A 13,388-nucleotide genomic window follows, 5' to 3' on the forward strand; every position below is an offset into this window, starting at 1 on the left:
GGGCTTTGCACACAAATGGAGGCCTGAAGGCTTCAGGCAAGAGGGAGAAAGGAGACAATCAAGCTGATGTGGACACAGAGGAAGAGGAAGTGGGGGAGGGACTTCTCCACATTACCACTTTTGTGTGTTTGTCAAAGCTTAAAAAAAAAAAAAAAAAAAAAAAAAAATTAAGTCCATGAGAATTTGGAGTCTCTGATAAGCTCCGCTTCTGCATCCGGGATCATCTGGACAGGTCTAGTCACCGATTTGGCTCCTCTCCAAGGGATGAGATCCAGCACCTGAAGGATAAAGAAAACGAAGGAACATTGCACCTAGAACACTGCACCCAGTTTTGATGCCCCCGGAAGACGACACTGACTGACTGGAGCGAGTTCAGTGGAACGCCAAGACGCTCAGAGGGCTGGAGCTCTCACCCTACGAGAAGAGGCTGAGGAACTGGGGCTTGTTCAGGCCTCAGGGGTTCCCCTGGCAGTTTCGTGACACCTACATGGAGGTTGTCACAACAATGGAGGCAGGGTCACCACCGTGATGCCTCATGGACAAGAGGTAAGGAGCTTAAGTTGATCCATGAGATGTTCAGACTGGAAATAAGAAGAATCTTTTCCCCCCGCTGGCAGTTGGGCAGGGAATGGGCCCAGAGAGGGAGCACACGCTGCGTCCCTGGAGTTTGTCATGGCCCGACTGGAGAAACTTGGTCTAAGGTGACAAACTGAAGAGCTTGGTCTGATCTCAGAGCTGGCCCTGCTTTGAGCAGGAGCTCGGACCAGATGGCAGCCTGAGGTCTCTTCCAACCTAGGGCGCCCTGGGGTTCTACAAACACCCTCAAAACCAGCCCAGAAATTGCAAGAACCATTCTGGGAGTGGTTCTTTTTTCCTCCTTTGTGTATGTCCACAGCAGAGAATTTCCCATATATTATTCTACAGCAATTCCAAGGTTTTCACTCATTTTTATTCTTTTTATCCTTCAGCTTGTCCGTCCCCTCCCAGCGCTCTGGCCGTGCCCACTTAGGCAGCTCGCCACAGCAGTTTGCTACCAGCAGTCACTTTCCCCCTCTCCTCTTACAGGGGTTAAACGGTAAACTCTTGTGTTCTATTCCTCTGGCTATGACCAAATGAACCCCGGTAACAAGAGAATAACACTTCTGGGCGAAGGATTAGTCAATAATCTGCTCTTAGGCAAAGGATGGAGATAACCTTTATGGCTGCAGGTAGCCAGGGAGCCGGCAGCGTTTCACACGCTCAGACAGAAAAGTAGGGAGTCATCAAGAAGAGCCCACGTTATTACCTGTGGTCTTTGTGGTCGTCATCAGCTTCTGGGAGTTCAGAGTGGGACTGGGAAAGAGCATTCTGGCTTCCTCCTCCTGAGAGTAGTTCTGCCGCAGGAATGACGTTGCCTCGTAGCACACCTCCCTCTCGTCCTGTACCTCTGCGACACCCTGGCAGTGCAGATAAGCGTCCAGCTCGGGCGTTCCATCCCAGGAACCGCAGCCTCCGGCGTGGGTCCCTTGGCACTCCGTAGGTAGGATCAGCTCACAGTCTCTGTCTTCAGGAATTATGGGAATGCGTTGACCCAGATCACATACACCCTTACAGCAGCTCGGCAAGGTGTCGTCGGGAAGCGTGTACTGCACATTCACTGCATAGTCTTCTGTATAGCAGCCACCACCTCCACCGCCACTGTTACTACTACAGGCTACCTGCTTCTCTTCATAGAAGCAGCAGGGCAACCCCTCGTATTTGACCCCATCTGTCCTATGCAAGTGGTCTGAGTTAATACTGTACAAGCCCGGGGTGTTCCCTGACTGTGGTTCTACTCCTGGGCCACACGTCCCCCACAGCGGGGAGCTGAGGAAGAGCGCGCCGCAGTCAGCGCTCCCACTGCCAGGCTCCAGGGCAGAGTGCTGGAGCTCGAAGCAGCAGGCACACGCCTGCTCCACGAGCGGCCCTGCCATCTCTGGATTCTTCCAGTTCCTTTTAACATCCAAGGCAGCACCAGGAGTGGCCTCATGTCCTCCCTCTGAGGTAGTGCCATTTGGATCCCTGTGCTCTAGTGAGGAATTACTGCTATAGTTCATATCCATGCTGCAGTTGGACAGTTGGTCCCCTGAGGAAGAAGCTGGCACAGGCCGGCAGTCGGCACCCACCAGACTGTGACCGTGAGCTGGAAGCTCGTCCTGGTGGGGGCCCTCCAAGAGAACAATTGCACTCCTGTTTGCACCACCAACCTCACCCGCTCGGCAAGGGCTCTTACTGCGGTAAACATAGGGGTCATAGTCACTGCTCAAAGAGCTGCGGAAGGTGGAGCAGCTCCCGTAAACCCCTTGGTTGCTGACCTCAGTGCAGTCAACCATGGAATCGCTCGAGGAGCAGTGGCACTGACCAGAACTGCTGCTGCTGCTGTCGCTCCCAGGGCAGTCAGCCAAATACCCACTGCACACCGAACGATGGCCATGATAGCAGCTAAAGCTGGAGGTACTGCCGCTCTCCAGGCGGGAGGAGGGCACTACATGTACCACGGGAGGGAAGAGCATGCTGCTACCAGGCTGGAAGGCACGGGAAGGACCCTTTGAGGAAATGCCAGCGGGAGGCTGTCCATCTTGCTCAGGGTAACTAAGGCCTTGGAAGTAGTAGTGCTGATACATGGTCTCATACTGGGAAAAACAGGCTGCTTTGGAAAAGTTGCGTCCCCCAAACTTGGGTCTTCGGAAGTTGTGAGCTGGAGAGTAAGCCCTGTGTTCCAGGCTGCAGTGATGCGTGTTTAAAGCATGGTCCAAATGAATGGGCTGATAACTTCGGATATAGGCTGGGGACTGGGCTTGGTAGAGGCTCTGTTCACCGTGTCGCTCAACTGTCAGCACTGTGATGGGGTTTCCGTGAGGGTCCATGCTGGTCCGGGTGGGATACGCCGTTATCTGGTTTGCTCTGTGCACTCGGCCGGGGTAATGGACGGGCAGAATCACCCTCTGCTGCCGGCTGCGCGCCGGGTTGATGGAGTCCAGGCAGACCGGACCTGCGTTTCCCTTCTTCTGTTCTGAATAAGAGAAGTAAGAGTGGAGAAGTAGAAGGAGGAAGGAATAAAAAGGAATATGCTGTATGCAAGAAAGAAGGCTATTTTTTTTCTGAATTTAGTTACATTACACACGTTAATAATAACGATGATGATAAAGGAACATACAAAACAAGTGATGCATAACCCACTTGCTGACCAATACCCAGTCAATCCCCGAGCCGCGGGCACCACCCCCCCAGGTTTTGTTCAACACGACGCCCTATGGCATGGAATGTCCCTTTGGCCAGTTGGGGTCAGTTGTCCTGGTTGTGTCCCCTCCCAGCTGCTTGTGCCCCCCAGCCCATCGCTGGCAGGGCAGTTGGAGAAGCCAAAAGTCCTTGACTTAGTGTAGGCACTGCTCAGCAACAATTAAACCATCAGCACGTTATGTTATTCTCAGCCTAAATCCAAGCTACTAGGAAGAAAATTAACTCTATCCCAGCCAAAATCAGGACAGCACACAACATTGGTTTAAAAAGAAAGCATCAACTTTTTACACAGAAGGAAAAAATAACGAAACAGACAAAATAATTCAAGATCATCTGCCTGGAAGCCTTTGAAACACTCAATTGTATTTGCTTAAAAAGGAAAAGAAGCAAAGTGACTTCAGATACTGCTCTCATACATGCAAAACCTTCTGCTTACACAGCGTTCCTGGTCTTGCAGGTTAAGAGCAATCGGCAACCATTGCTCGAGTTTTCACTTTACACATTACATAAATGTGTAGTAATTGAAAACTTTCTCACAACAGAGGAAAAGGAAGGGGGAGAGGGCAAGTAAGGGAAACCACATTCCAAGCTACGCCACCACAGAAAAATAAAAATCAATACATTGTCTTTTCTTTATAATTGCCAAGAGAAAACCTACCCCTCTATCCCTATTCCGCCTATCGGCCCTCCTTGCGCTCAGACGCTGACCAGCGCTGCCCTCTGCCGGGCACCGCACCCAGAACCAGGGGAAAACAGAAATGCAACCTCTTATTCCAGGGCACACAGTGATTTTCCAAGAACTTTAGTCCTAACTGTATTTCTAAGGTTGCGTTAGAATAAAGCCTGTGGACTCTAGGGAGATTTCCAAACCGGCACATCTTCTGTTTCACCTTGTAAGCTGTTAAATGCAGAAGGGATGACAGGAGAGCATCTGCGCCGCAGCACTTACCAATGATGTTATGGCGGCAGTGGGGGCAGGTGTGATGCTGCAGCAGCCACGGATCCACACACTTCTTGTGAAATCGGTGAGTGCAGGGAATGACCCGCAGTTCCTACAGGAACAGACAAAGGACCATGAACAAGCACTCCTTCCCAAGGAGTGAGTTTTTCACAGCTTATTCCTAGTTTTTTCAACCTCGCTACTAAATGCATCAATGCCTGGTTTCGAAGTGGTAAGAAGGCAAAAAAAAAAGCGCCATCTGTTCCAACAGAGCCAAAAGCACAACAGTAGCGATCAGCTGGCACTACAAGAACACTACAAAGTCTAAAGGCGAGTTAGAACACCATGCAGATATACAACATCTCTTTAGGACACCTTCTGCTGTGTGTCCCTATGACCTAACACCTTGAAGAAGCCCATCATTAAAAGTTTTCCTTAAAATACTAAATGAATGTTAAAAAAAATAAATCAATAGAGTCCATTTAATGGTGCATCTTGCCTACAACTACTAGCAATGGAAAACACTCAGGAAAAGCAAAACCCACACAGCATATATGGTATTTTTCCTCTTGACCAGCACTCTCATCCTTCAGCTATTATCTGTTTGCAGGATTTCCTGAGCCTGCTGGATATACACCAGTTCAGAAACCTGCAACATCTTTCCGCCAAGTACTGCTCAAGTCTCCCCATGAGCTCAGGTTTTGAATTTGTAACATGCTTTGGCAAGAAGTTCCACAAGGCTGTGACCTGCTGGTGGAGAAACACGACATTTGGATTTGGATTGGGTCCTAGCAGTTTTATTTAATCGCACCCAATCTTGAATTGGAAAAAAAAAAAAATGCTAAAAAACCCTAAATGCTGAGGCAACCCTGACTTCTTTACAAGTTCTTCCTTAGAAGAGCAATCTGATGGAGGTAGCGACTTGCAGAATGAGATCCCTCACCTCTCACTTTGTAGCATGGGAAAAAGCCCCTGAGATTTCTTCGGGAGGTGCAGAATGCAGCTGAGGTTGAGTTGGCTACTCAATGCCATCAGGGTGGCAAGCGGCACAACCTCAGTACACGATGTACCCACCAGCCAGCCACGTCCCACAGCGCTAAAATAACCCAGCTCCGTTCCCACCCCAAGCTGAAGAAGCCATTTAGCCTTTACCTCCCCATCAATGTACTTCTCCAGGCAGATGGCACAGTCGGAGGTGGAGCTGCTGCTGAGCGTGTCCAGTGCTCCACAGCTCCCTTCCCGGTGGCCCTTACTTTTGGACTTAAACTTCCTGGTCTCCATTTTTTCCAGCGCTTGCACTGCAAGCCTGTTCATGGAATTCTACAGCAGAAGAAAGAAAAAAAAAATAAATAAAGAAAAAGGCAATGCTGCTGCAAAAGGGACTATACTGTAGAAGCAGAGAAACACCACCGTATCAAATTAACGTATCTCACCAATCATGTCAGGCCCAGATTAATGTACAATTTCATGAATTAAGCAGAGAGAGGGCTAATAAGAATTTAGATCAGAAGCCTCATGAAAATGTACGCCACATGCAGTACTGAGAACGATAAGCTACTTTGAATTGAAAAAGGGTAAAGGTGGTGACAATTGGGATACACTGCAAGGGCTTGATTAAGAGGCAGCAACTATTGAAGGCAACACGTAAGACTTGGTCAGGACCTTTTTTTGAAGTGTCAATATTGACTGTAATGCCCCATTATGCTGTTACCATCATATTACAAGAAGCAATACTTGAGAGATTAAAATTAAACGTTACTAAATTAGTTGTATCATTTAAGCCTGAAATCCCCTTCTCTGGAGATTTTCAAGACCCGCCTGGATGCAGTCCTGAGTAATGTGCTCTGGGCAATCCTGCTTCAGCAGGGGAGTTGGACTAGAGGATCTCTAGAGGTCCCTTCCAACTCTGACAATTCCGTGATTCTGTGATTTAAACTTCCCTGAATTTAAATCAATAGTAGAATAGTAGAAGTTTAAGAAGCCCATAACAACTTTGGATTTCTGCTCAGTATGTCCAAAGCAAGAGCCTTGAGCATCTACAGTGCTTTGCACTCCTTTTACGTGTACATACTGCACACTTTACAACTGCAAACTTCAGCGCCCGTTAACTTCCACTTGCTTTCCCTTTCACGTTTGCTAGGACAAACTCAAAGTATCTTACCTAGAATGTCTCCTAACCAAACTTTTTACCTTGCAAACCTCTCCCATGAAGAATCAGTAGATGTTATTCTATTGAAAAGAGTTGCAATTTATTTTCAATCCTGATATTCTCTCCACAATACAGCAACAGGAGCTTGGACTTCTAGAAGTCCACCAGTGTTACTGATCATCAACCTCTGAACAACCAGAAACGTTCTTCCTTCCCAACAGTTAAATGGACTGCTTCCATACTCTTTTCGTTTCAGGATTTCACTGAATGAACATCACGGGTCGATGTAGATCTCCTTTAAAGACATTTCCAAATTTTTCCAAAGGCCTACATCCATAGATAACGCCCTTTCCAGAAAGGTGGCTATTCTAAGTCAGCGTCCGGCATTTCCAAAAGCAGCAAGCAAGTTCTGGGACAAAGTAAAAGCAGCTGACTTTCAGCATCCAGCGAATATTCCATTACTGCTCTTACCTGACTACGTCGCTGTTTCAGTTTGATCTTGACAAGAAGAATGAGGCAAACAAGAGACACAACCACAAAGAAGGCCAGGAAAATCCCCATATCAAAGTACTCGGTGGGTTGCTTAAAAATTAAAACAAAAACATTATTTTTCCTTTCTTTAGATCATACTCAAATCTATTGCTCCTTTCTCTTCTCTACTTTCTCAGCGGTCATTGTCCAACGCACGCAGTCACAACAGCAAAAGTCAAAGTACACACTGTTCTGTTCATTAACCAGGATTGTATGAGACAAATCCTGGGTTTCACATGTCACTGCGAGTGACTGAAATACATAAAATGCCAGTCAGATTTACAGTGTCTCTGACTGAGTCACACTAACACAAATTTTCACAATTTATTGGTTTGCTTGTATACTTAAGTGAGTGAAAAATCAACACTTGGATTTTCAGCAAATGGCCCACTTCTCAAAAACATTTCTTAACAAAAGAATTCCATAAAACCCAAGTGGTAACTGGGACAGCTTCATTCCTCTTGTCTGAACTGCATGTAGACAGTGTTCAAAAAAACACTCTTGAAAAACTATTTTATATCACAATTACAAATACCAGGCATCCAATAATTAGCCCATGTTTAAAATACCGCACAGAATTATTAGTTAACATAGGGCAGACTACCTATCAAATCTGAACTACCAGAAGTGTGCAATAATTAAGTTATTTAATTTTTAAAAAAAAAAAAAAGGAAAAGTTCTATTATATACATTTTTTAGCCATTTGTATATTCGTAAGAATCCTTATGAAAGACAGCAGATGCCACATTGTGGATTCCATACTTACATCGAGCGTAGCTGCTTGTCCACAGTGCAGTTGCTCAATTTATTTAGGTCAACAGAATTTCACATGTTTTAACGCTCATGGGGAGCATGAGAACCTCTTCAAAGGCAGTGCAGTTAGCAAGCACTGCAGGAAGTAACAGCAGCGTAATACCTAGATAAGGTTTCTTAAAGTCTCACCCGTGGGGGGCGATGCTGAATCCTTGCTCGTGCCACTTTCTGCTTGTTAACTATATTCATTAGCTTGACAGCATCAGCACCCTTCACGTACACCACCGGCCTCTTCAGAGGGTCCTCTGAGCCCTGGTTCAGCTAGAACAAAAAAATAATCTACTCAAAAGGCATGTTTCAGGAAAACTACCTCTCTGTTGGACAACGGAGAGAAGAGTAAAGGAATATGGATGGGGAATTGATTCAAGCACCAATTGTTCTCTTCCAGCCTGGACCTTCATTTAAGTATTTCCCAGAGTTAAACCTGAATTAAGCTTTTGACTTAAGCTGCTCTTTTGTTTTATTGACCAAAACTAAGATTAAGGATAAGCAAATGTTATTTCTGAATGGCAGCTTCAACTTAACCGCATTATGCGCTAGTGCATATACTACTACTGTAATAAGTTAGACCTCATAATGAAGAAGAATAAAAATTGGCACTTTCCATAAAAATTTGCCTTGCTACATTTTCTGAACCTCTTCTTATTTCAACTTTATAGTTATTTTATTCACAAATTTTTCCAGCTTTCTGAAAAATCTCCTTTCAGGCTCCTTGTACCTAGTCAATTTATTAAAGTCTGTAATTTCTGCTGTTTAACTCAGCGAACTCATTCAAACAGTTATTTGGGTTCTAACAACCACCAGAGCTATTGAATGCAGAATGGGGGCCTCAAAGACTAAAGCATGTGATTAGATAACTGAATTCACTCTGAAACTTCCTTCCAGGTCCAGCTAAGTTTTCCTGAAGGGCCAAATCATAGAATCAGAAAATAAAGTGGGTGGGAAGGTGCCCTACGAGTCCAACCTCCTGGTCAAGGCAGGGTCAACTCTGCCATCAGACCCGGCTGCTCAGGGCTTTATCCAGTCAGATACTGAAAACCTTCAAGGGTGGAGACTGCACAACTTCTCTCACCAACAAATCCAAAAACCCAACCTGCTGAACTATTCCCCAGAGCGGGGAATAACAAGACAAAGAGATTTGTTTGGTTACAAAACAGCACCATATAGCTTATTCTGACCCACAAGAAAAATCCTAGTACAGGGGCTGGCTGATACAAAATAATTAAAGCACAGACAAGCAGATGGAAATGGTACAGGAAAAGGAACGAGAAGACAGGAGTGTAAATTGAACAAGAGTTGCATGGTTTAGTCCCCATTGGCAACTAGAACCACGTAGCTGCTCGCTCACTCCTCCCCTCCGTGTGGGATGTGGAGGAGAATCGGGAGAAAGAGGTAAAAACCATGGGGATAAAGGTGGTTTAATAGAACAGCAAAGGAAGAGAAAAATAGTAACAACAATACTGATAAAAGAATACACAAAGTGAGTGATACACAATGCAGTTCCTCACCACCTAGAACCCGATGCTCAGCCCCACCACACCCCCAACTCCCCCAGTTATATACTGAGCATAATGTCATATGGTATGGAATATCCCTTCAGTCAGTTTGGGTCAGCTGTCCTGGCTCTGCCTCCTCCCACCTTCTTGTGAAAATTAACTCTTATCCCACCCGAAACCCAGACACAAGAGATACCGTATCTACACTGTTGATATCTACCTGTTGTTCCTGGACCAATCTATGAATCTATGTAGAAATTACCAACTGACTGATCTATCATCCTGCTTACAAAGTACTCTACTTCATCTGTCTAGATGACGGTGACAGATTCCACTGAGGCTTTAAAACAGATTCTTCCTAGTATTTGACTGGGCTTCTGGAACACCGATCAAACAATTTTTAACCCAGATGTCTTTTGTAGAGCTAAAAACTAGCCGAAGTACTTGAATCAGCCCAGGGATCCTATGTATCTACATGGCTTGTTGGCCTAAGGCCAAATCCAATCACTGTCCCTACGCTCCCAGACACTTATTCTCTCTCAAGCTTTCTTGTCTGAGAAAGAATTCACCTGATTCCTCAGTAGATTTTCCACACTGCCAGACTATTGCTAAAGATGATGCTCTGGGTGCTGCTACTCCTCTTCGAACTATGCAAAAAGTAAAACTAAGAAACAAATCAGGCTTCACAGAGCATTTCTCAAAATACAAGCTTCATTCTTAGTCTACAGCACAAGACATGGCTCCCCTCGCTGTCTTTGGATACTTCCATTTGAATCAAAGATACTTCAGACTAACTCATGTCAGTTTTTCCTCTGTTGTCATCCATCTGTCATTGGTTTCCAAAATTCCATGGTGGGTGCCAAAATGGTATTTATTTTAAAGATAAATTGATTGGTATCCCCTGATGTTAAGGGTTCTGAAGACTTCACTTGAGAATCCAAACGCATGAAAGGCAAGTGTGCGGAGCAGCATGAGAAGGGAGCAATGAAGTAACTCTGACGCTTGGGGCGTGAAAGCTTGGTCCAGTCATTCCTCTCCCCTTTGGGAGTGTTTGCACAGGCTGCTGTCCTGCCCTCTAACAGAGCCGACTTTGTCAGCTACTGCACTAAGCCACTAACCTCCTTCCACTTCACTGGTACCCCCAAAACATTCCATCATCCGCTGGACTAGTTTCCCAGCTACTGGGGACAGTTGCACCCAGTTTATTATCAAGAATCAGCGGTTGCTGGGAGAGGAAAGAGAGCAAGAGGCAGTAACTCCGCTTTGCAAGTTCAGAGCAGGGGGGCTGAAAGTAACTGGAAGCTGTAATCCAGCAAAAAAAAAATATGGAAAAATACAGATCATGTCTTTGTGCAGATAATTTTTCTGTGTATAAAAGGAGAAAAAGTATCCCTGAGAATGTTTGGAAGATCAAGGCTGTAGCCTTGATGCACACGCAGAGCACAGTTCTCAAAGCATCCATTGCAGGGTCTGCATTCCTTTGTCTAACAGATACTAATTTCAGAATTAAAGCCAGCTTTTTAAATGTAAACACTGATGGTCTCTCTTTTCCCCAAGAAATTCGGGCTGCACTTAAAACATTCAGCTTCACCTGTTTCTGCTGTAGCAGAAAGAGCAGTTTTCTTTCAAGGCAAAACAAAACTAAACCAAATACAGACTATTTTGTGCTTATTATGTTTCTTCTCCCTACTCAAATCACTCAGAATGGGTGGAAGGATCTTGCCAAAGCATTTCACAGAGCTACCACCTCACCCACTTCAAATGAAAAGATGGAAGTTGTACCGAGACCCCCAAAAAAGGAAAAACTCTGCTTGTCCACAAAACATATAGGGCAGAAATCATCAGCTGCGAACAAGAAATAAATGGTTTTAAGTTTTTGTTGTGGTTTAACCCCAGGCGGCACCTGAGCACCACACAGCTGCTTGCTCGCTCCCCCCCACCCAGTGGGATGGGGGAGAGGATCAGAAGAGTCAAAGTGAGAAAACTCTTGGGGTTGAGATAAGAACAGTTTAGTAGTTGAAATAAAAACAAACAAACAAACCCCTCCAACAAACCAACCAAAAAACCCAACAACAAATTGTAATGAAAAGGAAAATAACAAAAAGAGAGAGAGAAATAAAACCCAAGACAAGTGATGGAAATAAAAAACAATCACTCACCACCCCCTGACTGATGCCCAGTGAGTCCCTGAGCAGCAGCCCCAAGCCAGCTTTTCCCCCTGGTTTATATCTGAGCACAATGTCCTATGGCCTGGAATGTCCCTTTGGCCAGCTGGGGTCAGCTGTCCTGGCTGTGTCCCCTCCCAGCCTCTTGTGCCCCTCCAGCCCATCGCTGGCAGGGCAGTAGGAGCTGAAAATCCTTGACTTGGTTTGAGCACTGCTCAGCAACAACTAAGCCATCAGTGTGTTACCAACATTATTCTCAGCCTAAATCCAGAACACAGCACTACACCAGTGAATAGGAAGAAAATTAACTCTATCCCTGCTGAAACCAGGACAGTTTTGTAAGAATCTTGTTTAGAATTGGGTTTGAAAGCCGTTTTGCAACCTCAAAAATAGCAGCTGCTCAGCAATACGATTAATGATAAGCTGGGTAGGGCCAAAACCCCTGTATTTTGTACCCAGAGCCGGGCAAAGAAAACCTCCTTGACCAGATAATGGGCCACAAAAACTTCGCCTCCATCCTTTCTCAAAACCTCAATCCCATGCCTGAATTCTGGCTTCTAGCAAAGGCTAGAAGAAAAAAATATAACTCCCCAAACTTTTCTCTTTCTACCATGTTCTCACCACCTCCACTGCTTCTTGCTTGCCAGAAGATGAGCAGGAGAACCACAGCACCATGTTACCCAGGGGCAGTAGCTGTGTGTCCTAAAGTAGGTGTGCTCCAAGAGCTGTGTGCTCTCAAGTCTGGCCTCAGCAACCCTAAAAGAACCCGGCAGAAGCTGTAATAACACTAGGCTCCTTTCTTCATACCTGATCAATGGCATCTGGGTTTTCAGAAACATCAAAGATGACCGCTGTGGCTCCTCGCTGTACTGCTCGTTTTGCCTGCAATAAGAAAGACAGCATCCTCAGTCCCACCCCAAAAGATGGCTTACCTCAGAAATGACTCCCTCTCCTCATCTCCAGATAGCAAACTTAACGTTTTGTGCTTCTGTGTAGTTAAAACAAATGACAGAGTAATTGCAAACACAGGAGTTCCTGATCCAGCACGCAATGTAATTAGACTTCGCTATGGCTTCTACAATCTCTCTGCTCCTTCCTTCTTACACTCATCCTTCAACAAGCTTTTAAAGGAATTCAAATGTGATTTAGACCCTCTAAAGACTTTAAATATAAAAAAAAATTTAAATTAAATTATGTTCTTTTTCCCCATGTTACTTGGAAGCACCATTAAAAACAGTCTTCCCTGTGATTCGGGGTGGAGAGACAAGCTCACTAGTGTGGAAAATAAAGGCGGACCAGGTTCTTTCCACCTTTTCAGTGTCATTCTCACCAACATGAGAAACCAGCATCTCACAAAAAATGCCTCAGAGAACACTCCTGTTTCTGACCATTAGAGGTCAGAACTGCTGCATACAACCCTTCTAACACAGATGAAATCAGACCTATTTAAGTGCACAGCTCTTCATCAAATATGCGGTCCAAACCTGGAGTTACCAACAGCACGGAGGAGATATTAGAACACATTTGAATCCTCTGGGACAGAGAAAACAGTATTTTAACCGCCGAGGCTAAGGCAGGGTGTTTTTACCAGTTTCTGCTGCTGCGCTTCTGTACGTTCTGTTTGAATGTTGCTCAAGGGCTCCACAGAGCAAACATTCCCAGTAACTTTTCAAAGCTGTTCCTGCCTTTATTGGATGCAGAATAAAAGTAACTACTTCCCTCAGCGATGGAGAGCTGTCACCATCACAGCACCAAGCAAGAGGACCCTGGCTCTTCAGAGAGCCTACAGAACCTGAACTTCAACTGAGACACAAAACAAACCCATGAAAGTGACAAATTATGAAATATCACTCCGTGTTTTCCAAGAAGAACCTTGGCCAGTATAGAGATGTTAGTTTGAACACTTAGGGGTCACTTTCTTTGCTCTATTCTTCTATTTTGTTTTTCGTTTTAAATCAACCAAGCCCATCAGAGAGCACATGAGGGAAACCAGCTCCCAAACAGGGTCTCTTTCTCAGCCCAGCAGGTATTTGTCC

General features: G+C 45.3%; 1 protein-coding gene across 1 annotated transcript in view; it reads right to left on the bottom strand.

The window, feature by feature from the left end:
- Nucleotides 1–234: 234 nt before the first annotated feature.
- The window catches only part of ZNRF3 (zinc and ring finger 3), a 79,991-nt gene continuing 66,837 nt past the window's right edge, over nt 235–13,388 (bottom strand). Inside the window, exons 3-9 of the mRNA XM_074159732.1 lie at nt 12,160–12,234; nt 7,821–7,952; nt 6,819–6,929; nt 5,351–5,518; nt 4,208–4,310; nt 1,286–3,031; nt 235–278 (exon numbers count right to left, since the gene is read on the bottom strand). Coding sequence (XP_074015833.1) covers nt 235–278; nt 1,286–3,031; nt 4,208–4,310; nt 5,351–5,518; nt 6,819–6,929; nt 7,821–7,952; nt 12,160–12,234 — 2,379 coding nt within the window. The remainder of the gene's footprint in view (nt 279–1,285; nt 3,032–4,207; nt 4,311–5,350; nt 5,519–6,818; nt 6,930–7,820; nt 7,953–12,159; nt 12,235–13,388) is intronic.

Source organism: Numenius arquata, chromosome 16, assembly GCF_964106895.1.
Source record: "Numenius arquata chromosome 16, bNumArq3.hap1.1, whole genome shotgun sequence".
NCBI classification, from domain to species: Eukaryota; Metazoa; Chordata; class Aves; order Charadriiformes; family Scolopacidae; genus Numenius; species Numenius arquata.